The 27,549-nt window shown below is 35.0% G+C and overlaps 1 protein-coding gene across 3 annotated transcripts in view; it reads left to right on the plus strand.

The window, feature by feature from the left end:
- MYOF (myoferlin) overlaps nt 1-27,549 on the plus strand; it is a 70,987-nt gene that overhangs the window by 17,568 nt on the left and 25,870 nt on the right. For 2 of the 3 annotated variants that reach the window (XM_074591539.1, XM_074591541.1), the window contains exons 4-26: nt 1,131-1,239; nt 2,023-2,107; nt 4,410-4,570; nt 5,094-5,222; nt 6,304-6,366; nt 6,476-6,526; nt 8,110-8,140; nt 8,615-8,730; nt 9,948-10,074; nt 11,258-11,361; nt 12,301-12,369; nt 12,489-12,532; nt 12,951-13,033; nt 15,286-15,324; nt 17,785-17,909; nt 18,386-18,502; nt 18,868-19,045; nt 19,866-19,990; nt 20,497-20,603; nt 22,760-22,952; nt 23,995-24,150; nt 25,154-25,285; nt 26,642-26,805. In XM_074591539.1, coding sequence (XP_074447640.1) covers nt 1,131-1,239; nt 2,023-2,107; nt 4,410-4,570; nt 5,094-5,222; nt 6,304-6,366; nt 6,476-6,526; nt 8,110-8,140; nt 8,615-8,730; nt 9,948-10,074; nt 11,258-11,361; nt 12,301-12,369; nt 12,489-12,532; nt 12,951-13,033; nt 15,286-15,324; nt 17,785-17,909; nt 18,386-18,502; nt 18,868-19,045; nt 19,866-19,990; nt 20,497-20,603; nt 22,760-22,952; nt 23,995-24,150; nt 25,154-25,285; nt 26,642-26,805 — 2,508 coding nt within the window. The remainder of the gene's footprint in view (nt 1-1,130; nt 1,240-2,022; nt 2,108-4,409; nt 4,571-5,093; nt 5,223-6,303; nt 6,367-6,475; nt 6,527-8,109; nt 8,141-8,614; nt 8,731-9,947; nt 10,075-11,257; nt 11,362-12,300; nt 12,370-12,488; nt 12,533-12,950; nt 13,034-15,285; nt 15,325-17,784; nt 17,910-18,385; nt 18,503-18,867; nt 19,046-19,865; nt 19,991-20,496; nt 20,604-22,759; nt 22,953-23,994; nt 24,151-25,153; nt 25,286-26,641; nt 26,806-27,549) is intronic. The other variant, XM_074591540.1, reaches the window with a different exon arrangement.

A 27,549-nucleotide genomic window follows, 5' to 3' on the forward strand; every position in this document is an offset into this window, starting at 1 on the left:
TTATGTTCTCACGAAATAGCCCCTGGGAGTAGCTATAATAATGCTCTTGTTCCATGTCAAAAAATGCCCTTGCATCCTTAGCTTCTCCATGAAAAAGCGCTGTAATCTATACACAGGGACCAAAGTTAAGTTCTCCATGTACAGATCTTTTTTCTGCTTTGGCAGCAAAGCTGGTATTTTATTTGTAAAACATGTTCTTTGTAATATTTACAGAGTGAAATTATCTTTGTTTTTTTTTCATTGGCAAAAATCTCAGTTATTCCAATAATCCACTTCAGTATAGGAGTGAGCTCTTATTACATATTATGGGAATGAAATACAGTGCCAGATATCATGAGACCAATGCCACACTGTTAGAAACTCTGCCTGAAAGAAGTTCTTCAGGTTAAAAGTGCATGCAATTTTTACTTTTTTGAAGGATGGGCATGAGAGATGCAGACCCAAATTAGGCAGAAGTAGCTCAGGAGAGTCTGCCACACAATGTCAGATCTCCTGGCCTCTCTAAAGCCGTATCAAAACATTCTGAGAATTTAGAGGCAAGGAGATGAACCTATTCCAAAATGTAGAGTATGGGCAAGAAGATTAATTTTGTGAAGCCTCTAGTAAGCACATTGATTGCATTTGTTCTGTTTCATTGTTTTCATTACAGAGATGTGTGTATGTCTTTTTGTGTCTCTTTCTGTGTAGTACAATGGCTGTCATATCTAGCTTTTATACATTAATTCTCACCTGAAAGTTTACAAAGCTATATAGGGATAGAAAGTATTACATCCTTCTGTTTGCCAGTGAGAATTCAGTGGCTGAAACAAATGACATGGCTGTTGAAAGTTATACAGATTATTTTCAAAAATACACATAAAATTTATTTAAATTCAAGTTTTTAACCTCTTTTAGGTTAAAGCTGTGTCTTCTGTAAAGAACGCCAGCACATTTATGTGTACTGAAACAGAAAATACAAATTAGCAGTACACAATTACTAGATAACATTTGCCAAGATCTTTTGTTACGTCTTGGGTTTTCGAGTCATGGCTGGAGTTATTTGGTCAACTAACAGACACTAGCAGAAAACAAAAGGGAACTTCTGTTTGATGTATACTTGCATTCTAATAATGATTCTTACTTCATTTCAGATTAATTGGAAGTGCATCCATAGCACTTAAGGATCTTGTAGGTAACCAAAGCAGATCTTTTCCCTTCAAACTCATACCACTGCTAAATGAAAAGGGACAAGAAACTGGAGTGAGTGGCTTACATTTCCTTATTTTACTTCATTCTTGATCAAAATTCTCCAGCAACAGGGCTAATAATGAAACAATAATATTTTCAAGGTATTTCAAGGGATTTAAGGGTAATTTCTGCATCTCATCAGCTGTAGTTTAATATCATGGTTAGTTGGTCACAGGGTTGGGCTTTTTTTGCTGACTCCTCATGTTACTGTGGCAACTAGGAATAATAATGGTTTGTTCAATAATCCAAAACCACAGTCAGGCACAAAAAAGACAATTCTATAATTAAAATGGAAAATGACATAGTGTTTTTCTTCCAGGATGGAGGTATGAGCAAGCAATTAGAAGAGCGAGATAGGAAATTTTACTTATGGTTCAGACTTGTATATTGTTAGTTAGATACTGTTATTTCTCACTGCCTTTGTTTTTCCATCTGCAAATTTAGGATGTCACCTAGTCTGCCATGAATATTGTGGAACTAAATAAATTAACATTTGTAGAACATCTTATATACTTGTATTGTGACAGATTTTTCTAAATATAAACACAGTGATTCCATTTGTTAGATATTATTTTAGAGCCTATTCCATTAGCTGCAAATCGTGTCATCTGTATTGTTTGTATGTATATATAGCTTAATAACAGTTTATTAATTTACTAATAGCTGAAATCTTATTATAAACTGTGCTATGACTATGAATAGTTAACTGTTCATGTACAGTGTTAGAACAACTTACTGCTTTAAATCAATTGTGAATACTGTGTGCTACGTAAAAAACCATGTGTTTCTCCATAGGCGACAATTGATTTGGTGGTAGGATATGAGCCACCAGCTGGACCTGCAAATCCAAATGATCCAGGAGGGACCAATACACAAGAAGGTATTTCAGTCTTTTCTCAGAACATTTTTGTTAAAAGATCATGGAGATATTTAAGATAAGGCAAGAAAGTGATTCAGCAGCATTGTTCATCAGAAAAAAATGTAACGAGAAGCAAGCATGTCAAGACTGTCAGATAGTGATTTTAAAGAAATTAAGGATGATTCAGAACTACATCTATGAAGAAAATTGGCATTTCTTGACATAAAATGATGTTTAGCATAATTTTCTCCGGTGGAATCAGGTTACAGAAGAATGATGTTGCTTGAAAGATTTTCAAAACAGCTTTTGTTTAGGAAAGAAAGTTTTTTGAATACTTTTTGGCCTAACCAAAAAAACAGAGAAGTCACATTTTTTGAAAAATATATTTTATTACTTTCAACGTCAGAGAGCTTTGTGAAAAGATTTTCTTAAGTCATTAAACTTTTCCTGGAGAATAAGTAAGTTTTGAAAGACACTGTTGTATGGAGTTGCCATCCCTGGAGGTATTGAAGAGATGTGTAGATGTGGTGCTGAGGGACATGGTTTAGTGGTGGGTTTGGCAGTGTTAGATTGGTGGTTGGACTCCTGAAGGTCCCTCCCAACCTAGACGATTCTATGATTCTGTGATCTTATATTAGGCTTGATATTTGACTAGCCTATGAAATATTGTGATCAGTAGGAAATATCCTCTGGTCTCTATATATCATATTAACCGGGCTTTTGCTGAGAATGTTTTTGAGATCCTCTGGTTTTCCAGACTCTTAAAAGAACTATGAAGTAACAACAGTTTTTTGCAACTGACAGGCAAATAATTACCCTAATATCCAGGCTGTGTTTGTGCAGAAAGAAGTAAACGTAATAAATGTTATATGTTTGAGGAGAAATAACTCAGTTCGACCATAGATAGATAATAACATAAGAGGGAAAAATTGAAATGAGGAGACTTCTGGGGGGCAATTTTGATTCCATTTACTTCACTGAGAGGTGTTTTTGGGGAGTGGAAGGATAGGTAAATGCAAACACAAAAGCCGTGTGTTAAATTAGTACACTTCAAAATAATTTTATAGAAACGTGGATGTGAAGGCTTAAAAGACAAATTAATTTTTATGAGATTATTTTGATAGCTTTTTAAAAAGGTACTTGAACTATAAGGTAATACAGGTAAAATAAAACATGGCAAGTTTTTAGCTAGTATCCAGCAACTGTATGAAAATTATTTCAGTGCAAATTATCAAACATATGTTAGTTAATTATTGTAAATACCTATTTTCATTAAATGAAATCACATCCCCAGCTGAGATTGCTACAGCTCAGTTTCAGAAATTAAAAATTTAGTGCCCAGTCAGGGTGAGTAACCAATCAGTTGCGTGGATCCATCCAGGCAGATGGATTTTGAGAGATGTTAGGGAGGTGGGGTCTTCCAGTTACAAAATATACGGTATGTCAGTCTCCATGGTTTTATGTCTCTTGCAAGGATCACTGAGGACATCATTATGCAAAGTGATTTTAACCCTGTGTCGGCAAACTACTTCATAAAGTTAACAAACATTCTGTTAATGCTAACCATCAGAGACACAGCTTGTTCTTTCTGTAGACTGTAGATTTTACCATAGTCACTGTCCTTCAGTTAAGAAAAGAAGCTGGAAACACAAGGGAGTGACACACTTTTGTGGTCTAGATATTTATGGATCCTGTTTTGCAATACTGGAATCTCACTGTATGATCCATGTGTCATGTGGTTGTAGACAGTCTTACACAGAGGTATTGTGATTTCAGAACTCTCAAAGAGGCTTACTGAGAAACTTTAACTTATTCCACAGTTAAATGCTGTGGAGGAGGATTTGGAGTTTTATTTTGGATGGCAGACCCTAAACGTCTTAATGTTTTCAAGATTCTGAAGTTAAAACAAATGCTATGCTATAGCCTAGTCTTGCCGCTGGGAAACAGCTTCAACTGGAATAAAACTAATCACTTCTGGTGTATTGTGAACTAGTCTAGTGACAACTACAGCTGAACTATACTTTGCTAAAACTTCAGTTGGATGGTTTAAAAAAGTGTATGAGAATTGTATTAGATACTCTGCGTCCTGAAGAGGGACAGATCTACAGTTACTTTGGTTAGGATATAAATTTGTTCTTAAGTGGGCTAAAATGACTAGCTTTCAAAAGGAGTTGCAAGCATGTGGTTAGCAAAACAAATTGTTGAAGAGAGATAATAATACAATTTTAGTGGAACTCTTGGATATCAGACTCCTACTCCTGTAACTTTAACATCAAGTTGTATTATTTTTTCATTAATTGCACTGTTTTTTTTGCTGTATGAGATGGAGAAGATGATGGAGGTTATGAGGATGGCTTGGATGGTCCAGTTGGTGGTAACATACCAACAGTTCCAAGTGGCACGAAGGAAGCCCAGCTAGCTAAACGCATCACCAAAGGAAAGAAAACACGGAGAATCCTTTCTAACAAACCACAAGATTTCCAGGTAATAGATTTATTAAATGTTGCATGTTCTCTTTTTCTGCCTGGCATGACATTGGTCTTTTCACATAGCCTGAATATAATTCAATGTCAGATTGTGCAAATCTAATGCACTGTAGAGACAATTAGCCTTTTCATTTGAAAGCCTGTATTTCAAAAGTATTCTTCAAATTTGCCTGTTACAGAGATGTCCAATTTTGTGCAGTTCTGACTGAAATCTAGATGAACCTTATTTAATGCATAGTTTATAGATAGCAAACTACAATAGCAGCTTTCACTATAAGTAGTAAAAGCAATAAAAAAGAATTTTACTGAAATAATTATCTCCAACTCATCTTGTAAAATTCAAGTAAAATTATACTTGCTATCATAATTAAGTTTGAAAAGTCTGCCCAGTCCATATCTGCCAGCTACTTCAGGTGCTGGGTAACTTTTTTGGTGTTATAGTAAGGAATTGTTGTCACCAGGATGATAGATAATACAGAGAATGAATTAATAAAAATATTTGAATTTATTTTTTTTTTCAGATTCGTGTTAGAGTTATTGAAGGTCGTCAGTTGCCTGGAAATAACATAAAACCAGTAGTCAAAGTTCATGTTTGCGGTCAGACACACCGAACAAGAATCAAAAGAGGAAACAACCCATATTTTGATGAAGTGAGTGTCATAAGAACACTGTAGCTGAACTCTAGTAGCTATCAAATGTATAAAAATAGTTATTACAGCTTTCATTACAATCAATGAATAAGTATTTAGTAGTATTTAAGGGTAATTATGGCTAACATGCATTTTGCAATTCCCAGTCCCTTCCTTTATGTATTCACATCACTAAACACATCTCTGTCGCTGGCAGTCTTAGCAGATAAAACTATCTAGAAGGAAGTCAAACTTCAGCTGAGACATATGGCACATGTTCTTTGATGCAGTTCGCCATGTGACTTAATAATGTCTTTGAATAGTTGTGTGCATGTTATAAAATCATAGAAAAAATAATTAGGAATCATTGTAGACCTTTATGGTGTATGCAGATGAGCTTTCAGTGCAATGCTCTGGGGGAATAAGACTGCCACACAGAATCTGGAAATGTCATTGCCATGCTACCCATGATTTATAAAAGCACAGCTAGATTTCTTTGTCTAGACAGGGATCCGTACATCGAACACGCTGAAATACAGGAGAGAATTCAAAGGTGTATAAGAATGACACAAGAATAATAAGACACAAGAATAAATAGTATCTTTATCTTCACGCTATCAAACTATTAAATTTATTCCTGTGGCCTTGAATTTCAAAGATGCAAGTCATTACAATTGCTATCACCACTATCCCTAAAAGACTTTTTTGACAGCTACAATAGAGGTGGCTAGACCAGGATTGAATGTCCTGGAAAATGAACAACCTTTATAATTCCCAAAGTTGTTCCCCTGAGGAAAATGTGAAGTGCAGAGCAAGAAGCAAGAGCAATGTGAAAGTCTGCAGCATAGCTATGCCTACTGCATTCATTCAAATGGAAGTTGTGACTGTCTTTTGTCTATTTTGTACTAAATTTATTTACTAAATTTAGGTTTTTATTAAGTGCTTGATTATCATATAATGTGTCCAGCAAGGAGGCAGGGTAAAAGTCCTGTAGCAGGCATGCTTCACAAGTCTCTTAAAATAATGTGTTTACATTTTCTGTTCAGACAATTATGTGTTTGTCACTTTGAGAAAGGCTTTTTGTTTCTTTTTACCTTAACAGATATTTTTCTACAATGTCCACATGACTCCTCTAGAGTTGCTTGATGAAACAGTTAGCATTCGGGTAAGAAAAAACGCATCTTCAAAAGGTTGCTGGATGCATATAGCATTGTCTGGCTATTTCGCTATGATGTTTAGGAACATTCCTGTTTCATGCTTATCTGTCTTTTTAGGTGTATGATTCTTACTCTTTACGAGCAGACTGTCTAATGGGAGAATTTAAGGTGGGTGTGAAACAACTTCCATATCTTGAATAAACTAAATAAAATGAGAGAAATTTTTTAAGTATTTTTTTTAAATGTTTAAATTTATGCTACTTTAGCATGGGACCAAAGAATTACCTGATGATGTCTCACTTCTTGTGCTAGAAACCATTTGCTCAAAGCACTAGCAAACAGTTTTCTAATTTGAGTAAAAGGTTATTGATAAAGAAAATTGTATATTTTATAAATCACATTCTCTAACTTGCATCCAAAAGAAAAAATATTTACCAAAAGGTAAATTTTTTCCTCAAAAAACCCCAGGGTGATTATTTGGTATGAGGTAGGGTTTGAAGAGATAATTTTGTTAGATAGCTTATAGGCAGAATAGTGATATGTACGAAGGCATAAAGATACACATTCACAAGTAATGTGGAAAGGTGTTCCTTTGGTCAGAAGGCTGTTAAGTAAAAGAGATGGTGGAAAAGTCTCTTAGTTAAAGTATTTTCTGTGGTCCTGATGATATTAGTGAGATTGTCTCAATTTGTGTTTGTTATGGTCAATATTGGGAGGTAGACATCTGCCTGTTGAAGATGTTCCTAAAGCAATACAGACAAAGAATTCACATGACAATTGTAATTGCTACTGGGATCCCCTATTATAACATTTCCGATATCGGTGTTGGCTATATTTTCTGTTTGCTTATTTTGTACTGAATAAATTCAGTAGGTCTCCAGACCAGCTTTTCCACACAAAAAGTATGGAAGTGTGCTCTTTTCTAAATGAAGCAGTTTCTGCCACAAAGCTGGTTGCTTTTTCTTCTCACTGCTTATTATCTATGTAATTTTTAGTGATTCAGACAGTGGTATGTTGAGCTCTGGAGGACTGATCCTTCACCAAGCAGGTGATAGCATGTCCTTCAGCTGCTTTCTGTTCCTGCAGGCACACATTCCAGGAGAAAACCCCAAGGGTAATTCTCTCTAGAAAATCACTCTTGCAGACCTGCAAGGAGTACTATCCCCAACTGCCATAAGGAAACATACTTACCTTCCTGAACATGTTTGAAATCTGATATAATCAATACAGTCGTGGTATATGTGCAAGATTGTCGAGATTTGACACAGTGCGGGGGGGAGGAATTGCCGATCATCTTCATAAAAGAGAAGGGAAATTGCTCATTAAAAAAAACAAGCTTCATTTCTGGAACTGAAGGATAAAATGTTGAGCAGGAAATAGAAACAAAAATGTTCTGAAAAGCCTGTCTGAACATAAAATAATGGGGGAACACAGGGAATTCAAGAAGCAGTAAGCTAGCCTCATCTTCTGTCTCTGATAAATGAAAAAGCTGGGGATCTGAGGAAAGAAGAAGTAACTACAGCTCTTAGTTCTGTTAATTTTTTCTTGCATTTTCTTCTTGGCTGCTGTATCCATTCAAAATCCCTTATTTTTCAACGTAAGGCATTTTCTCCTCCCAAGAATATGCTATGTAAACTTTTGTTTGTGACAGGAGAAAAATGTAGTAATACTCATTAAAAACTTGAGGGGAGTTGCCCTGGCATTTTTGTTTGGTATTTCTTCAGAGGTAATGCCTTTGATCTTTATTTCAGATTGACATTGGCTATGTTTATGATGAGCCTGGTAAGTACCAGTTACTTCAGAGCTTCTTTCCTAGCTTGAAACTTGAAGTTGAAACTTTTTGTTAAGTTTCTAAAGTAAAAGAAGAAAGTTAATGGAAAATTATTTGAGGTTGCTGCTTTAAATATTAACTTTTAAAAATCCAGCAATATATAACTCCATTCAGTGGTTTCAAGATGAAGTAAAAGCACCTAAAATTTGGATATTAATTTTGGTATCAAAGGCCTAAAATGTGAAAAATAATAATGCAAAAATGTTTGATAATTATGTCCCTGAATTATTCTGCCACAACATTTTAATGCCACTAGATTTCTTGTTTTGAATGACACTATCGAGTCCTGTCTAGAAAGAATAAATTTTTTAAATAATTAGTTTTAGGATAAAGCATGATTTTGGAACAGTTGACTGATTTTATGATTTCTGCCATTTTGTAATGGATATTACTGGGGGCGGGCGGTGGTGTTTGTTTTATTTTAGGCCATGCAGTCATGAGAAAATGGCTTTTGCTGAGTGATCCTGAAGATACAAATTCAGGAGCTAAAGGCTATATGAAAGTCAGCATGTTTGTCCTTGGAACGGGAGATGAGCCACCAGTAAGTTTCATTTAAATGTTTTTCTTCCCCTCTCCACCCCACAGATTCATGTCCCCTTGACATATTTTTGAATAATGTATAATTCACCCTGTGAGCAGTATTTAAGACAAGATTTACCAGTTGTTTCAAAGGCATCCATTGCTAAGTTAGAGCTTATTTTGTTATCCTGTCCAATTAAGCAACCTCTGGACCAGTTCTGGGTGTGTTGATCTACCATTTGTAGAGACTTCTTCACATCCTGGAAGAAGTAGAGAGGCATTAGCCTGGTGTCGCATGCAAGCTAATATGTAATTCTCCTTAGCATGGCTAATCAGGCTAAGCAACATACTGATACCAGTTCCAGGACTAAGTCAGGAATGTCTCCACTACTACGTAATGTAGACAAGCCCATAGAGGAACCTGAGTACCAGAAACCAACAAATATTCGCCAGGTGAAAATCAGACCCATCAATAATTACAAGTTAGGCACAAGTAATTTGATGCATATGAAAGCAGTAGGTAATTTTAAGAATCTAATCCTTAACTGTCTGCTCTTCTGTCAAGGTGAAAACAGGCCCTGTTTTCTGTGCCACGTTTTTCTTATTTGACCATTTTCTGTAGTTTAAGTTCTGCTGTTCTCCCTGCCTGAGATTTTTGCATACTGCAACACCTTAGTTAAATATAATACGGTCACCAGAACCGTGGATGATCTTCTTGTTCCATGTTAACTCTTCTGTTCTGCTATCCACATGATTCTTGAAATCACAAGAATATGTCTAATTACCTGTGGTGAAATCTTTTATTTCCTTTTTTTTTTTTTTAAGTAGGAAGCATTAAGTTCTGGTAAATTATATCAGAGTTGCGTGCATTTTCTAATTGCAGTAAGATGCCTTACAACAATATTTATCTTGAGATAAGTATGAAAATTGTATGAAGCTGACATTATACGAGTGCCAAAATCATCATCATCTGATGACGATGATGATGATTTTAAAAGTATGATTATAATGGGCTCCTGCAATTGAGTACTTTAGAGATAAAGATGTAATTAAAGTAGTTTAGGTAGAATTAATTTTGGTGGCTTGATAATTTGATTAAATTTGATTCTTTATAATGAAACTGACAACAGTCTTCTATCTGAAGAGTGTTGTGGGCACCAGTTTAACTAGTCACCTTAATTCTGTACATTACTCTGTCTTTCTTATATACCAGATACTATGTACTGTATCTCCCAACAGGTTGAAAAAAGGGAAAGAGATAATGAAAGCGATGATGTGGAGAGCAATCTGTTATTACCTGCTGGAATTGCACTTCGATGGGTCACTTTCCTTCTCAAAATCTACAGAGCTGAGGACATTCCGCAAAGTATGCAGCTTCTTACTACTTGTCCACCAATGTATTTGATTACCATTATAAATATTTGTGTTAGCTGTTCAGAAACGTTTCTTGAACATAACACATCTTGAATGTTTTACATTGTTACTTGAGCCAGTAATTCCGTGATGGCTTAGGTAGCCCATTTCAAGTCCTTTGGTAATGCTTAGTAAGTCTATTTAATTCTTTTAATGGATAATTTCATGTGTTACCCATTAGATGGGTAATTGTTCATCTGTTCATCTGTTGCTGAGTGGGCCACAGAGCTTCTGGTAGTGGGAAAGGGTCATCTTCATTAGCCCTTCTCCAAGTAACTAACATTCGAGTGCCACTGATCTGCAGATAAGCTGGATGTTCTCTGTATGTCTGCCTCAAGAATACAGTGCATGTGTCAACTTCCTGTTGGATCCCAACCCTGCCCACTTTTGAGAGGTTATCAGACAGGTGGTTCCCTGCCGCCCTCTTATCCAAGGCCATTTAGATCCTCGTAGATAAATAGTACTGCTGATAGCCCCCCACACCTTCCTTTTCCCAGCAATCCATTAATTCTTCTTCATAGGTACTTATAGCTGCAGCTGTTTTGCACTGGGTGAAAGGCCACAGGACTACTGAAATCAGCCAGCTGCTGCTGTGATGGCCGAGGCAGCCTGTATTGCCAGCAGCCTGCTCCTGAGTGGCCACGAGGAATAAGGAACTGGCTGTATCCCAGAAAGCTGTATGCAGATTTTATTTGTGTCAGCACTCTAATGTTGAGAGAATGGTTATTTCTATCACTATATGCCATATGTGTTTTCTGATAGAATATAGGTGGCTTTTTATCCCTTCTTAGCATAATTTCTCACTTATATCCGTGACAACAAATGACAATGTCTACAGGTATATGCATAATGTTTTTCAAATACAACTATGCCTCTAAATTCAGGAGCCATCAGCACTCCTAATGATGTTTCAGGAATTTATATTCTTGAAATTGCTCCTCAGCCCAAATTCTCCATTTTTACCAGCAACACTGATCAGAATTTGGTTTATCAGATTAGACTTTACCCTACCTAGATCTGTAAGCTGGTTGTTTTTGACGGGATTGCTATGGGAAATTTATTATTTAGGCTGAATAAATAAATAAAATAATAATAAAAAAGCATAAACCTTAATTTCTTCTTTGACACCTCTCCAGTGGATGATGCTTTTTCACAGACTGTCAAGGAAATATTTGGAGGAGAAGCAGACAAGAAAAACCTGGTAGATCCATTTGTAGAAGTTTCTTTTGCTGGGAAAAAGGTAATTTAGTAAATAACTGAATCTTTGCATTCTGATCACAGTCCTGAGAACAGATTTAATATGCCAATATAAATTTTTAAGTTTACTGAAATTATGGAAATAAAAAAGCATTAGCCCTAAAGTTCACTTTGTAAAATGAGGACAAACTGCAAGGTACAAGTAGAATGGGTGTAAAGCTGATGACTAATACAAGGAATGTATGAGTAAATGCTAGGAACTGATGCATGCCAGATGGTTTGCCTACAGGTTCTCCTGATTGCTTTTTTGTAATTGATAGTACACATCTTTCTGGACAGATTAACAGCATTTGTACATTTTATTACTAAAGTGTTCCAGAGAATACTGAATTTGAGCTGAAGCACAATTGCACAACCTCTATATTCATTGCTTGCCAATCTTCTTTCTTATTTTTTAAGAAGAAAAATTTCAGTCCTTTATTAAGGTATATAGTCAGGTTGTCACTCCCAGTAATGTAGATTGTCTTCAATAGACATGACTAGCAAATAATATAGGCTCTCCCACAGAATATATTCTTCATCTGCTCTCAAATCTGCCTAAAGCAAGCTGGAATCAAGTCATTCCTTCGTCTTGTTTCTCTGCTGTGATAAAAGAGATCAGTACTACTGTGAAAGCAAATTGTAGCTAGTGGAAATAACAAGCTTTTCCCTGCAGGGTAACTCCAGTCTCTGGTTTAAACACTATTTCAAAACTTTCTTTTCCCTCCAATAGTTATTAATGTTGCATATGCAGATCAGTTTAGCAGTATTTACTGATTGAAAACTAATCACTCACTGCAGCATAAACCACGCAGGATTCATCATTAACTACTACCCCTCATCTTGCCAAACAGAATATGATTTATCCTAAATCATAACTAGTATGTGCTTTTTCATCTGTCTTCTCTTTGATGTGCTGTATAGTTGATTTCATTTTTTGCAGGTTTGCACAAATATAATTGAGAAAAATGCTAATCCAGAGTGGAATCAAATTATTTATCTTCAAATCAAGGTCAGTTTTTTTTTTCTTGTTTCTCTGGAGAACAGCCATCCTTTTGTAACTCAGGGCATTAACATTACAGAGATTAAATAAGTAATGGGTTATTTTATTTTAATTGCTTTTTTTTTCAGTTTCCTTCCATGTGTGAGAAAATAAAACTTGCAGTTGTTGACTGGTAAGTTATGACCTTTAATCAAAGTACTAGATAGCGTAAATTATACTAAGTGAAGAAGAGTCTGTTTCTATAGATGTCAAGGTATTTCTACAGTCTATGAGAGAATTTAAGTACGTGTTTAAGTTTAATCTTCCTTTATGGAGACCTGGTTAGTGTAACATGGGAGTATTGTTAATTTTGTGCAGTGAGCACTGAACACTATCGCTATTTAGGTGATGGTGTAGAAGTCACAAAGACTTCTTCATTATATAGCCCACTTTTGGAACTAGCCATTGCCTTCTGTGTTAGTAATATTAAAACTTTCCAGGTGACGTAAAACGTGTGTACGTGTCTTGGAGTGCATTTAACCACTGTTAGCTTGCTTCTGTGTAGGATGACCAGCGTTACATTTAAATAAAATCTTTCTGTCTTTTTGTAGGGATCGTCTTACAAAAAATGATGTAGTAGGAACAACATATTTAAGTCTCTCAAAAATTGCTTCTTCTGGAGGAGAAGTTGAAGGTAATTGATTGAGCAGTATGTAACTTACTGTCTTCTCTTGTGTTACGAGGCATAGCAAAGATGAGTGTTATAAGAAAGTATCTTTTCCTATCATTCTTCAATTCTGTGGCAAAAAGATTATCTGTTTCTGAAGTTTTCAAAACAATGCTCCTAGAAAACATACTGTGGGGCTTTTCAAAATAAAGTATTAAAATTTTAATATTTAAACTACATCATCATGGAAATATCAGTAACTAATTCAAAATTCAGTTCTTTTATATATAAAAAAGTTAATGAATTAATTAAATTTGTGAGTACTTTCCCAAATTCAGAAAACTGTGATATCACAATCTATCATGAGTAAGATATGCAAACTTACTAAGATATTTAATAAGACGTTTAATTTAAAAACAATCTGAAGTCACTGTTTCAGAATCCCTGCTTCATTGGGCACTAGTAGACAAGACTTCTTTTGTGATCTTTTAATCGTGTCTTTTCTTTCTCTGGGAAGAGAACATAAAAGCTGGGGAATGTTCCTGAGTAGTTCTCCTACAGGAATGATCTGGAACCACCTGCTCGTTTCCTGTATACTACCAGGTTGCTTTTTGATGCTGGGGGGATTGGAGCAATCTCTGCTCTCATCAGTAGCTTACTAGAAATGGGCATTGCATCTCATTGCATGAGTGCTCCAAATTACTACTTAGTAACCCTTATTTTAGTACCTTCAACAAATGAAGATTTTAATTGCAGTGCCATGATCGCAGACAATTAACTTACGTGCTTCAATCAGTACAGGTGACTAGATATGTAATTTCATAAAAATTAAAAACCAAAGCTGACTAACTGCAAGAAAACAAATTTAGTCGGGTGGGATATCAAGTTTCAAACATGTTGTCCCTATTGGACAATACTTTATAATAAAACTCTTCTTTACAATATTATAAGAAACATTTTTTGTGACAGGATTTTGGGAAGTATTTTTAAAAATCCTCTTATGTTTATGTTCTAATATAATATTTTGGTTATTTATTATTTCTTTGTGATCTCTACCTATAATCTCCTCTTCTTTTTATAGCAAGATCTTTCATACAATTGAGCCAGCTCCATGACAAGGATTCTGTGTTAATTTGCCAGAAAAAACATTTTGTCCTTTTTCTGAACATAGTATGGCATACTAGTTGTCCATACAGAATTGTAAAGTTCCTGGTTAACCAGGCTTAACATTTATTTGACTATCTACACTAGGCTGAAGGACACTGACTCAAAACCATTTCCACCATCATCACAATAAGAATCTAAATTACTATTTTTTCTGTTGTGTTTACGAAACCTTTATGATATGTACTTGTCTGAGACCAGACCAGTTTGTCCTTAAGTTGGTAGCTATGTCAGGAGTTTTAAAACAAGATTAGTGTCTCCAATCCTGTAGTTAGTTGAGCCAAGTATTTATCTTATGCGGATGGAACTGTATTTTTCAGTCACATAACTTCAAGCTTATAACCCAGTCCTCTTAGAAGTACTGCTGTTGAGGTAAGACTTTGTGCAAACACGCTTTTCGTATATGCCACACACAACCAGAGGCAACAGAAAGGGTTACAGAAAAAGCCACTGGGAAATCAAAGAGAGAAGGGCTGGGCAGCTGGGGAAAATTCAGCTCTGGAGAGATCACTTGTACTACCCCTGTAAGTGTGTAACTTGAACTGCTGCTGAGTCACAGCTCATTTATACTTCAAACCCAGGCACAGTCACTGAGAAAATCTCTTTTGGATTCTCTCTCTACTGAGGAAATGACATTGGAATAGACATTTCCATATAAAAATCACAGATTATCTTCCCTTGAGGTGAATGTCATGCCCAAAGCCTGTTCTGGCTTCTAAAGGCTTGGCAAACTGAAGTAGTTTATGGCCTTCAGTAAATGAAGATATCCTAATGGGCCCTGAAATGTAGTGGTTTTCCTAAATGTTCATAAGATATTTAAATAATTTTTAAAATAAAATGTTACTTTGTTGGGAGGAGAACTGTAGAAAGCTGAAAAAGAAGCATCAAAACAATGTATTTTGTTGCCTACATGCTTTTTTATTTTTTTCTTTGGAATTTGTACAGTAAAAGAAATACCTTCATATTTTAATCAGGAAGCAAAATTCTAGCCCACATGAACTTCATTTTTTCTCAGGCCTTCAACTATATTTTAAAAGCAGACTACTTTGTGATGTATTTGTTTTTAAAATGCTATTGTCACTTGTCATGTAACTTCTTCTCTTTTCATAATCTAGAATTTTCATCTTCGGGGACAGGGGCTTCATCATATGAAGGTTTATATCTTCGTCTGTTACTGATTTCACTTTCCATTGCCCAAACTGAGAAGCATTACCTAAGAAAACCTATAATTACTTGCCTAAATGACTTCACCATCATGATTAATGATTGTCAAACATAACTTACTGTATAAAACAGTTTTGGCACTGGAACTGGTTTGCAGATATTTCTGTTTGGCTGGTGCTTCAAGCTGTGTTTTAGAGTTGAGCATGCAGTTGCTTCAGTTATAAAGTGCTTCGTCTAACAATGGCTTGCAATTTTTAATTTAGCTATGAGATCGCAACTGTATTTGCATCTGCAGAACACTGCAGAAGTAAATAACTGCCTAAAATAATCAGTGGTTCTTTTGCTAATGCTTAGCTAGCTATATAAATAAAGTCTGAAAAATGAAATCTGATTCTGTTAAAACCTGGAGAGACGGCTTTTTACATAACTGTCTAGGCTGACATACAGTTTTGAAAGACTTTATGGTAAATATATATATAGTGAGAAATAAATACAGTTGCAGTGCAAATGAAAGGTAACAAACATTCATCCACACAAATAGTTCATTTACTTTCTTTCTTAAAGTAATATTAAGTTAAATGCTGAAATAATTTTTCAAAATTGCTTTCTGTAATATGTGATCACCAGTCTTCTAAATATAAACAATTGAATTTTAAATGTAAACAAATAATTAAAAAAGTCTTTTTATTCCAAAAAGGGGGTGTTTGTTTTGTTTTGTTTTAAATTTATATTCTGTTTAATTTCTTAGCATCAGTAAATAATGAATGTATTAATTCAACACAGATCTGTACCTTAAATCTAGTCATGTTGAGATCTGATGTGAGCAATTCAGTGTTAGAATTTTTAAAAAAATGGACAGTGTTCCAACAAGAGTCTGAATTCTTTTTCATTCAATTTTTTATCTGTTCCTGATTCAGATGTAAGGACGTGAAAGTATCCAAACGCAAAATAGGCAACTGCAAATCTTTATTTTATATTTTGCAGATTTTATGTGACTTTGTGTTGTCAGGAAATTACATCAATACAGCACATCCATTTTTATTATCAGTTTGTGTCACTCAGTAGTCGCAGTGGCAAAGTCATACAAGGCATAGACATTTTTTTTCATTTTTTTATCTCAGCCGTCCTTTCCTGTGATAAATGCATCCCTCTTTGTGCTGCAGATCACTCTAAGTGATATCTGTTGGAAGGTTTAGAACCCTATTCTTACCTCTTCTCATACCAGGATAACTTGTTCAAAGACAAAAGCTAGGATACAAGACGGAGAAGAATCTAGAATCTTTCTGTTCTCTCAAAACTATGTAGTATTTTTCTGCATGTGTGTTGCTTACCTTATTCTAATTCTCTTTGTACTACTCATCAAATTTATCAATCAATAGCCTTGGCGTGTGTTTGTTACTGAAAGAACAGCTAGCTCCCTTAAGTATAGATTTCCGTTGTCTCCAAAAAGAGCTTTTTAGAATCTCATTCATCTAATAAATTTGCAGGCATGAATGCAAACCCAAAAGATAACAGTAGTAATATAACTAAGGCTTCCCCATATATATTTTTCTGCTAAAAAACACTGTTCAAAAATGCAAAGTTATGACAGTGCGCGTTAGCTATAGAAGTACCTTTTCAAGTTCTTAGATATCTTAAATATCTGAAAATAAGCAATAGCTTTTGTGTGCAATTTCCTAGTTTAGCTATTAAAACTGACAAAATTTTCTAAATCCTTATTATATTTATTATTTTTTTTAAGATAGATTAAGACATTGGGAATTTTTAATTTGTTAGTCATGGAATAAGAATAATATACAAATCAGAGTTTATTGTCATCAGACGTAACTGAGAATTAACTGGGTTTGCAAACTTTCAGTCTTGGATGAATTTTAGATTACTGAAAAGTGAGTTTGTGAGAAACAATGCACTGTAGCAGTTATGATTAGAGTTTGCAGTAGTCTGTGTTTTACCCTGGAATATAACCAGAGAAAAATTATAATAAAAATTAGAACAGTGGGATTAACTATGCTAAACAGTGGTTGTTTTTTTTCCTGCTAGGATGTCCATCTTTTTTGTAGCTGTTTAGCTAGACCAATGGCATGCATTTAAATGATTGCACATGTTTTACTCAGTTTCATTTATTTCTAGAAAATATGTTTTCTGTTAACATAAGAGTGTATTACTCGTTCACACAAATGAAGACCTGATATTTGGAGTGGGGCAGAAGTTCTGTTTATTCTGTGGGTTTTTTACTGCCTGAGTAATATCTAATAAGTATCGTACAATGAAAGAGGAGGTTAGGAACAAGTATGGTTAAATTAATAAATAATAAAGTGTTCTTACTTTACTAATAACTAATGCCTAACTATTATCTAACATTTGTTCTACTGAATTTGATAGTAATGTTAATTGTTTTTCTGGCTCTGAATGATAATTAGGAAGGATATAATGGTCATGTTTTCCGTTAGTGAACAGCGGAGAAACTGAAGTTGGCTTTTTACCAACATTTGGGCCTTGTTACCTAAACTTTTATGGAAGTCCAAGAGAGTACACTGGATTCCCAGACCCATATGATGAATTAAACTTTGGAAAGGTCAGTTTCTTTATTCTTTGTTTTTAATACAAGGATTAACCCCAATTGTTTTTAATGAATGAATTAATGCATTTTAATATGGTTTTGTTTCACATTATGCTCTTTTTGGTGTTTCTTTTGAATAATATCTTATATTTGTGATTAATAAGGAAGCATGATAGCATTTTTGATTCTTGTTTTTGTTTGAGAGATGTTTTTGAAGGAGCTGCTGTGTTTTTGATGATTTTCACTATTTGCATCTCTGCGTGCATTTGTATTTCTTACATCCTTCTTTTTGTAAATACGTTTTTTTTTTTCACTTCTAGCATTAATTAAAGCCAACTGCTTTGTTTCATTTGTTCAAATATGTCCATCCTTGCCTCTGTGGAAGTTTTGAGAAGACTTCAGTGAGGCCAGAATCACATACAGCTAAAGAAAGAGTATGTTACTTTAGGAGAAATATGTAAAATTGGATTCAATGTATGATTATGTTACAGGGAGAAGGAGTTGCTTATAGAGGGAGAATTCTGGTTGAACTATCCACAATACTTGAAAGCAAACCTGTTACTAAAAAGTTAGAGATGATTCCTAATGATGACTTACTGGTTGTTGAGGTAAATCCTTGTTTTATTGTCAATGTTCGTAATAGAGATGTGCCGTGGGTGGTTATTTTTGGAGAATGATCTAACTTACTAAAATCGAAACAATTGAGTTGAATCTCAGAATTGAGAGAGGTGGTTATTGATGGTGTGGCTACAAAAATGTCATACCCTTGTAGCATGAAATGCTAATTCGAAACATTTTTATAGTTTCAAATACCGTAATTTATTATACACGTGCATTATATCTTTTTGGTTGCTTCTCGGTAACTAGCAAAAATATTAAAATTATTATTTCCATTAAGAAATTGCTATTGTTTTCAGTAACTGAGTCCTGTTTTACAAATATTGAAATACGTCTAAAAAGATTCTTCTTGTAGAAATACCAGCGCAGACGAAAGTTCTGCTTGGCTGCTGTGTTTCATTCTGCTACCATGCTGCAAGACACTGGTGAGCCTATCCAGTTTGAAGTTAGCATTGGCAACTACGGCAACAAGTTTGATACCACCTGTAAACCTTTGGCATCAACAACTCAGTACAGTCGTGCTGTTTTTGATGGTAAGGATGCTGCTGGTATTAGGATAAAATAATGTAAAATTCTCTTTTTGAGGTGCTATTTTATAGCTTTGGAATGACAGCCTTAACTGCACTAAAAACTTATTGAAAATGTGACAGAAAGAATGCGTGGCTCTTCACAGCTTTTGAGATGAAGTTACATTTATGGATTACACGCTGCATAGCCTACTGAGGTTATTAAAGAAATTTTCACAGAATTCAGTAAAATCTTTTGACCATGTATTAAGTACGTACAGGAAAATCGGCAAGGAAAAAATCACGTTATTCTACAGATATCTTAAAAACTAGGGATTAAATACCCTTTGAACATTCTGATTTAGAATAAAAGAAAAACTTGGTTTTAAACCAGGTGTCTGGCAGCCTAGAAGAAAACAACCTAGCTAGATCACAGGAAATATATTTTAGCTATAACTTTTTTTAGTAACTCCAAACAGTAGCAGTTCTTTTTTTTTCTCTGTATTAAATGAAGTAATCAGGTTTACTCTGGAAAATCATTATTTGAATATTTTATTTCAGAGATACGCTTATATTAATATAAGCTATAGGAAAGAATAATTAACATGTTAGCAGATAATTTATTGAAAAAATCCATTGGATTTTGAAACAATTTGAAGTAAAAGTTTACCATCCAACAGATGCTACAGTGGCCTGAAAAATGCAAATCCTATGATAAGTTTGGACTAGCTCATGTGTTCTTAATGAAATGTTGTACATAAATGAAATAAATATAGCAACTTGTGCAGTTTACAGGATGTATTCCTGCCATGAATTCCAACTCTAACATACAAATGGTTCACCCCAGGTAATTATTATTACTACTTGCCATGGGCAAACACAAAGCCAGTTGTAACGCTGACTTCCTTTTGGGAGGACATAAGTCACAGACTAGACCCCGTGAATGTAATCCTACACATGGCTGAAAGACTGGTAAGACCCTGAAGATCTTTCTTTTGCTGATATGCTTTTCATTTTTACTTTTTTTGATTTAGAAGTGTAATCAAAAAGTGACATTTTGAGCAAATTACGGAACAGTTTTCTGACACTTTTCCTATTTAAAATTAAACATAGCTCAGTGTAACAAATGGCACTGCTAATCATAGGTCTGTATTCTGGCAAGGCCCAACACACTCCTGCTTGAATCTGCAGGGAATTCCCACAGGAAGGAGGCGTCCTGGGTGATGGTTAGGGGCACGTTAAGTCTGTAGAACTGTTATTTGCTTTGGAATTTAGGTGGAGTATTGTGTATTGTTAAATAGAGTGAGAAAGAATATAAGAATAGTTCTGTTAAATATGTATCAAGTTTGAACATCTGAGTCTTTTTTGATTGGGCTTTATGCATACAAATAAATAATTTTAAAGTCTTGAAACTCATATTGACTATGAACCCCAATGGAAGTTTATAAGTGCAAATCCTTTTCTTTTAAATTCCTTAGCAATCCAACTTAGCCACCTTAAAATCAGGAATGCAGTCTAAAATTTCTGAAAACCGATTAGCTGAGATGTGGTTGAAGCTGATTGATGAGCTTGCAGAAGATATAAGGTAAAGGTACCTTTTTTATCTCTTACGTTATCATTCTAGGCCTGCTCAGAATCTTCTCTGTTGCCTTTACTAAGTCAGAAAACAAATTCTAAGGACTATAAAACTGATTAACCCTATGAACTGACCTGAGAACTGGAATTCCAAAAGTCTCTGAAAGTAGTAAATCAGCATGGGTATTGCCAATGAAGTCATCCATCTAGTTTTGTAATTCTCCTTTATCTTAGTCACTGACAGTAATAAAATAGCATTTCTTGAAAAAATCTAAGGCAGGACTGTTCTGAAAATCTGAAATTGTGGATCTCTGCTGCCTTTCTACCATCTTGCCTTCTTTAGAATTCCTCATGTACCTTTTGTTTACCCATGTTTCAATGTTGTTTCTGAAACTGAAAAGGGAAGAAATTCTGTGATTTACTGGTAATTTAAAAGCCATTTAGAGCTTAAGGGCCATAAAGACAGTATTTTTGAATAAGCTTTTAGTCAACATGTCATGTACGTGTTCAGAGAAGGCAATAGGAGTCAGCGCTTAGGGTTTTGAAGGAGAATAAATTCTAAATAGAGAGGAAGGAATTGTATGAGAAAGAGACATTAATCGAAGGAGACATTGAGGTGGGGAGAGACACTTTAAAGACATCAAACAAGTGGGTGATGAAACAGCAGAGGAAAAGGAAAGGGAAAATGAGAGAACAGTTATTATCCATTAGAGGAAATAACAGCGTATGTGAAATGAGAGAACAAATTCATCAAACTGTAGAGCCAATATAAAAATGAACAGAGAAAAAAGCAAACAGGGGAGATCAATATATACTAGCAAAGAATTATATGATAGAAAGCTTATGTCAAAATAGAAACTAGGAACTTCCTAGAATACCTACTGAGAGAAAGAACTGACCTACTTCAGGAAGGCAAAATGTGAAGGGCAAACTATTGTCACATGGATCCATCTAGTGAGCGTAGGAACTTCAGGTTTTATATCAGTTATGTCAACCCATCCTCCAGACACACATCTGCACTGTTATTAATTCATTCCACTATTTTAGAAAATATCTTGTCACTCAACAGTTATGGAGCAGTAGCACCTAGATGTATCAACCAAATGAGCTTCCTGTTGTTCACAGGATGCAATGCTCTTTATTATTTTTTTCAGCAAACTCATGAAACCTGTGTCAAAAACATAATTCCCTGTGTCGAATTCATAGAACAATTTTCCTTATCATGCTAAAGTTTAAATGAGTTAGGAGTCTGCAAGAGCTTTCAGTACACTATTTAAACCTAAAATGCAGTGACTTTCTGGAAGTTCTGATTTGGTACATTTGATTCATGTGTAAGTACTTCCACCAGGGCAGGCAGCACTTCCATTCAGACTAGTAGAACTAACAATAGTGGAAGGCACAATAGTCAGTATCAAGGTTCTGCAGAATCAAAGCCCTTAGAAGAATGGCTTGTCATTAAAAATAGGACAGAGAAGAGATAGTCTTTTCAAACTTGGCGGTGTCTTCGGACGTATTTTTTTAAAGTATCATATTCAATATAGGGATATGGTAATTGGTCTTTGAAAAGCTGCCTTTTCCTCAAACCTCCACCAGTTCAAAAAAGTTCATTTTTCCAGGGGTCTACTGTGATGCCATAAGATTTCTAGGTTCCATTGAAGTTACTCTGCCCTCTGGTGACTCAAAAGTTGTATGTCATGGATTTCTTGAGAGTTCGATGTTTTCATGCCAGGGGATTAAATAACTGTAGTCATAGATACACGAGCGGTATTTGTTTATTGACATTCTGAGTATTTACAGTTTCCAGGGAAGGAAAGGAAACTAATCTTGGTCTGAAGGCGCTGATTTCATCTTTGGGGTCTACGTTCTGAGACAATAATTTTCTAATTTGAATATACAGGGAAAAGGATTTTGCTTTGTTTGATTAGCAGTAATTACATTAAAGCATACACCTCGAGCTATTCTATATTGTGTAAGCACAGCATTTCCCTTGCTTACTGTAAACACTTTGTCAGGTGGAAATCTCTGCAGAAATAGATGCTCTAGCACTATTTGGGTGGTTTGGATAATGGCACTCAATCTGTTGCCACTGTATGCATGTCCGCATTTAGTGTGTGGCTAAATAAAATCCTCTTAGATTATTAACCATAAGAAATATTCTCTTTTCAGTAAACCATTTCCCCTCATAGAAAGCAAATCTAATATTACAGTCCTTGACACTCAGATAGAAAAACTGCGCCTCAAGTCTCTCAAACAGATTGGAGAAGCAGCAGCAAGGATGAGAAATGAAGCTACTGATGTGAAAGCCACTCTGACAGAAATCGAAGATTGGTTGGATAAATTACTGCAACTGAGCGAAGAGGTCAGTATGACACAATACTGGTGATTCAGTTAGTTTAGAAATAGCTGTCTAACGCAAACTGATATAATGTTCACTGCTGATCAAGCAATACCCACTCTCCTTAGAATAGTAATTTTAGTTGCTGTGAAAGTAAACATGTTCCCCTCTGTAAATAAGATTTACTTAAATATAATGTCCTCGGTTGTTAGCTGTCTTCACTGAGAATGGGTGTTGGGGTACCACTCTGTGATTTATAGAATAGACTCTATTCCGTTTAAAGTGACAGTATTTTGTCCTTTCCTTTCTTCCAGAATTGCAAGTCATGTTGCTGGTTCAGGGACTGCGGGTTATATGTTGTACTTCCGCAGCTTGTTAGCCATAGTAATCAACTTCTAACAGAGTTAAATCTGTTTGTTCCTATGTTTTTTAAATTTTCAGTAACATCTTAAGTTTTCATCTCAGTTCTCTCATAATTGGCTTTCACAACATTGTAGAAATGTGTTGGTTTTTTCTTTGTCACTTCTTGAAAAGTTACTGATTTAAAACCAAAAGGGCAGTTGATTTGGCAGACTTGCAGCTAGCACACAAAGGTGTGCACAAAACTGCGAAAAGAAAGTAGGCTGTTTCCGTCTTCTGCTAAAAGTTTTATGATGATCTACCCTTCACGTGGAAGCATTACAAGCACATAAATATGTAGCAGGTCAAAACAAAGCATTAGTATTTGGGATCAGTCACTACAGTTGCGATAAAGGAATTGAGATACAAAACATCTCTAGAAAAATTTGCAAAAGATAGAGGAACTGGCTTTTTTGTTAATAAAACTTTTTTGTTTTCCAACAGCCTCAATGGTATTTTTAATCATTGTTTCAGAACTATATATTGTGTTACTTGCAAAGTAAAAAAATTTCCTCTATTTATCATAAATTCATGTTAATTATTGATTCTAAGTGGTAAATCCTTTGACATAAATCCTAATTTATGTTTCTGTTGTCTAAGCATTAAATTAGTTCAATATTCTATTAATTACCATTCTTACCTTTCTTTTCCCCAAAAAAATCCACAGCCACAAAACAGTATGCCTGATGTAATCATATGGATGATCCGAGGGGAGAAAAGACTGGCTTATGCTCGTGTTCCTGCACACCAAGTGCTGTATTCCACAACAAGCCCCGAATCCTCTGGTAAATATTGTGGAAAGACCCAAACAATCTTCTTAAAGGTACTTTTTTTTTCCCCCTTAAAAAATAATTAACTTTAACTCCCTAAACTGTGATGCCTTCTGACATAAGCATGAAACTTGCAAACAAATTATGAGCCGTGAGGTGTCAAAACTCAGGACTGCATATAGCTTCTTCAAAATATCACAGAAATTATAACATAAAGTTCATTGTAAATCAGTTAGAAGCAGCATTGGCCCCTAACTCTGAGGCTTTTCTGAAAAAGCTCAAAATTGTGACAGGACTTTTAAAGCGTTACTGAGGTTGGTGCATTGGGGTTGGACATGAATGGAGACTTTCAGAGGGAGTAACTAGTGTTAAGTCAGAGAAGTTCCGTGGATGGTTTTCTGCAAGTAATATAGAGCTTGTCTACACCCAGAAGCTCCCTAGTATGTCTCTCTGCATTGAGTCTTACTCTTGAATAGGAATGCCTTTCTCTATTTAAGTTTATATTACCTTTAACTGGAATAAACCAGAAAAAAGGCAATCTGACTGTAGAACAATAGCATTTACAGAGTTTGTCCATGTACTAGTAGTTATATTGATTAATGCTTCAATGCAGACATGCCTATATCTTCGTGTTTTCATGCGTGCCCTCTTACCTTGCATGTTACAATGCATTGTTTCTACATGGAGCAAACCATTCTGACTAACCTCTGCGTTTCCAGAATGTCCTGATGAGAAATGCTAAAATCAACATTGAAGGTTTAAGTTACTGTCATAATTAAAAGTTCATTGCTGGATGAAACTTGGGAGAAAATAGACCGGAATAGGGATGATACTACTGTTACAGTGTTTGGTTTTTACATGCCTTAGGCAGTTACCATTTAATTAATGTTTCTTTCCTGAGCTATTTATTACTGGCTTTTGAGGAAATGCATTATAGGAAGAGATAAATAAATCATGTAATATAACTCATATCTCTATGTTCTTGTGTATATTTTACTGAAAGCTGCAATACCTGCATAATATAACAAAGAATAACTTTTTTTGTTTGTTTGCCAGTACCCACAAGACAAGACGAAAGATGTCAAAATGCCTGTGGAGTTACGAATTAACATTTGGCTTGGGCTCAGTGCAGTTGAGAAGAAGTTTAATAGCTTTGCAGAGGGAACGTTCAGTGTTTTTGCAGAAATGGTATGTCCATCAGTGCTTTCTTACTTTAAACTTGGATGTGAGTGTTAGGAATTCAATGAAATTGGAGCTGTTCTGAACTTTTTTTTTGCATGTCAGGCAGAAAGGGAGAATAGTATTTATTATACTGAAACAAGTAGACCCCATTCAAGGCAATTAATGATCAAGTCCATTGTGCCTACCAGATGAACTTCAGCAGACCAGATTCTGAACTGGTTAATCAGGTAAAAATCTGGTTAACTCCAGTGATTTCAAAGACATGTATTTTAGATTTTTATCAGTGTAATTAAGATTGGGATCTAGATCGTTATGTTTTGGCATGTGAATAACCCTTTTATTTTAATTGCTTCTTCACTTCTACAAATGATACATGGATACAAGTGTTTTGCTTAATAATGGTTCTTTTGTAGCAGTAGAAAATTTACTGTTACAGGAAAAACTAGTCAAACCCAGTAGATTTTGCTGACAAAAGGCTATAATAACATTTCAATGGTAACAAATTTGGAATAAAAATGCTTGAAATAGTCCCACAGCATATAATAGAGATTTTGAATGATAAGGGTAAGTGGCAGGTGTCTTTTATATGCCCCATCACCTAAAGGTGCATATAATCCAATATCAGCATGATAGCTAATGAAACAAGACATTTTTACAGAGGCTTGTGTCACCATTGCACCTATGCTTAAGTATTTAGTCGTGCTGTAATAAGTCACTTAAAATAGTCAATGGATGTTCAAAGCCATTATTTAAGTATGGAGTTTAAGAGGCTATTGAATATCTCTCTTTTTTTTTTTTTTTTTTACTTTACATACAGCAACCCAACAATTTTACAGGAATAAGAGCAGAAAACTCAAGACCATCATAAACTATGAATAAACCCATTAGCATAAAGGACAATATACTACATAAACTGTATTGACATCAGAATCATGCCCCTGGTAACTTCCATGATAAGGCTGTAATTCAGTTTTACATGTTACAAATAAAGGGATTAGAAGTAGGAGGAGATCTGAGATGGAAAATAATGGGAGGATCATGCATTTAGGGAACAGAAGAAATTTGTTTGAATAATGTAATGGAATTTTATTTAACAAAGCTTTAATTTGGAGGAAGTTTGACTGTAATTGTAGATTAGTTTAGCAGTGGAATCATTGTTTACCAGGCAGCATAGAAGAAAATTAATGTTAAGAAATTAATGATGACACTGCAGAGTAGTGTGGGAAGGGAGTACTTAATTTCAGAGAAAGAAAATATATAGTACAATGTTTCAGTTGTAGCATAAATATATTTTTTCTTCTCTCCTAAAAGCATTTTATTATTCCTAAAGTACTGATTTTTATTTTTTTTCTTCTCGAACAGTATGAAAATCAGGCTCTTCTTTTTGGAAAGTGGGGTACCTCAGGCCTTGTTGGTCGCCACAAGTTTTCCGATGTCACAGGAAAAATCAAACTGAAAAGAGAGTACTTTCTACCCCCAAAAGGCTGGGAGTGGGAAGGAGAATGGATGGTTGATCCTGAAAGAAGGTGAGATTTTTTTAATTTTATGCAGGTGGGAATAAAGAAGTCCAATCTCAGATTGTAGAGTAAAAGCTCCTCTGTTTTCTTGGCTGAGAAAGAAATTTTAAGATGAACTTTCCAGGACAGCAAAGGCCAGCCAACAGGCAAAGCTAGTTAATACCACTAAAACTAACATTACCTTTTTTAAAAAGTAAAATAAAACATACAAGCGAAAAAATGCATCTATTTCTTACGAACCAGCTTACAGTTTAGAAGTGCCCATGTGAGGATGGACGTATTGCATATATTCTCTGTGCCTCAGTGCCTCATCTTTAAAAAAGGGATAACGCTAGTTTTCCTTTCTACTGCTACTCTGAGGATCACTTGTGTCTATGTCAGGTTCTCAGATCCTGCGTTGATGGTTTCAGACAAAACCCTCAGATAGCTAGATCTTCTATAGAAAAACAGAGCAGGAAAAATATGTGCTATTATTTGATCCATTTTTAAAACGTATCAGTTTATAGGTATAAATGGATGCATTTATTTTTATATTCAATGAATAGTTTTTATTTCAATGAATAATCAGACATGAAGAAAAGCAATAACAGATATGGAGATATTTTCTCAGAAAATGCAAAAAAAACCCTACTGTTAAAATGCATAAGCATGCTTAGGCCTTGCATCTGCTTTTTTTGGAAGATAATCTGCATGGCTTTGTTTGACCAGCAGATGGCATTTTAGAACATACTTCAGTGCTTTCTGAGCTACAGT

This window comes from Larus michahellis, chromosome 6 (assembly GCF_964199755.1).
Source record: "Larus michahellis chromosome 6, bLarMic1.1, whole genome shotgun sequence".
Lineage (NCBI taxonomy): Eukaryota > Metazoa > Chordata > Aves > Charadriiformes > Laridae > Larus > Larus michahellis.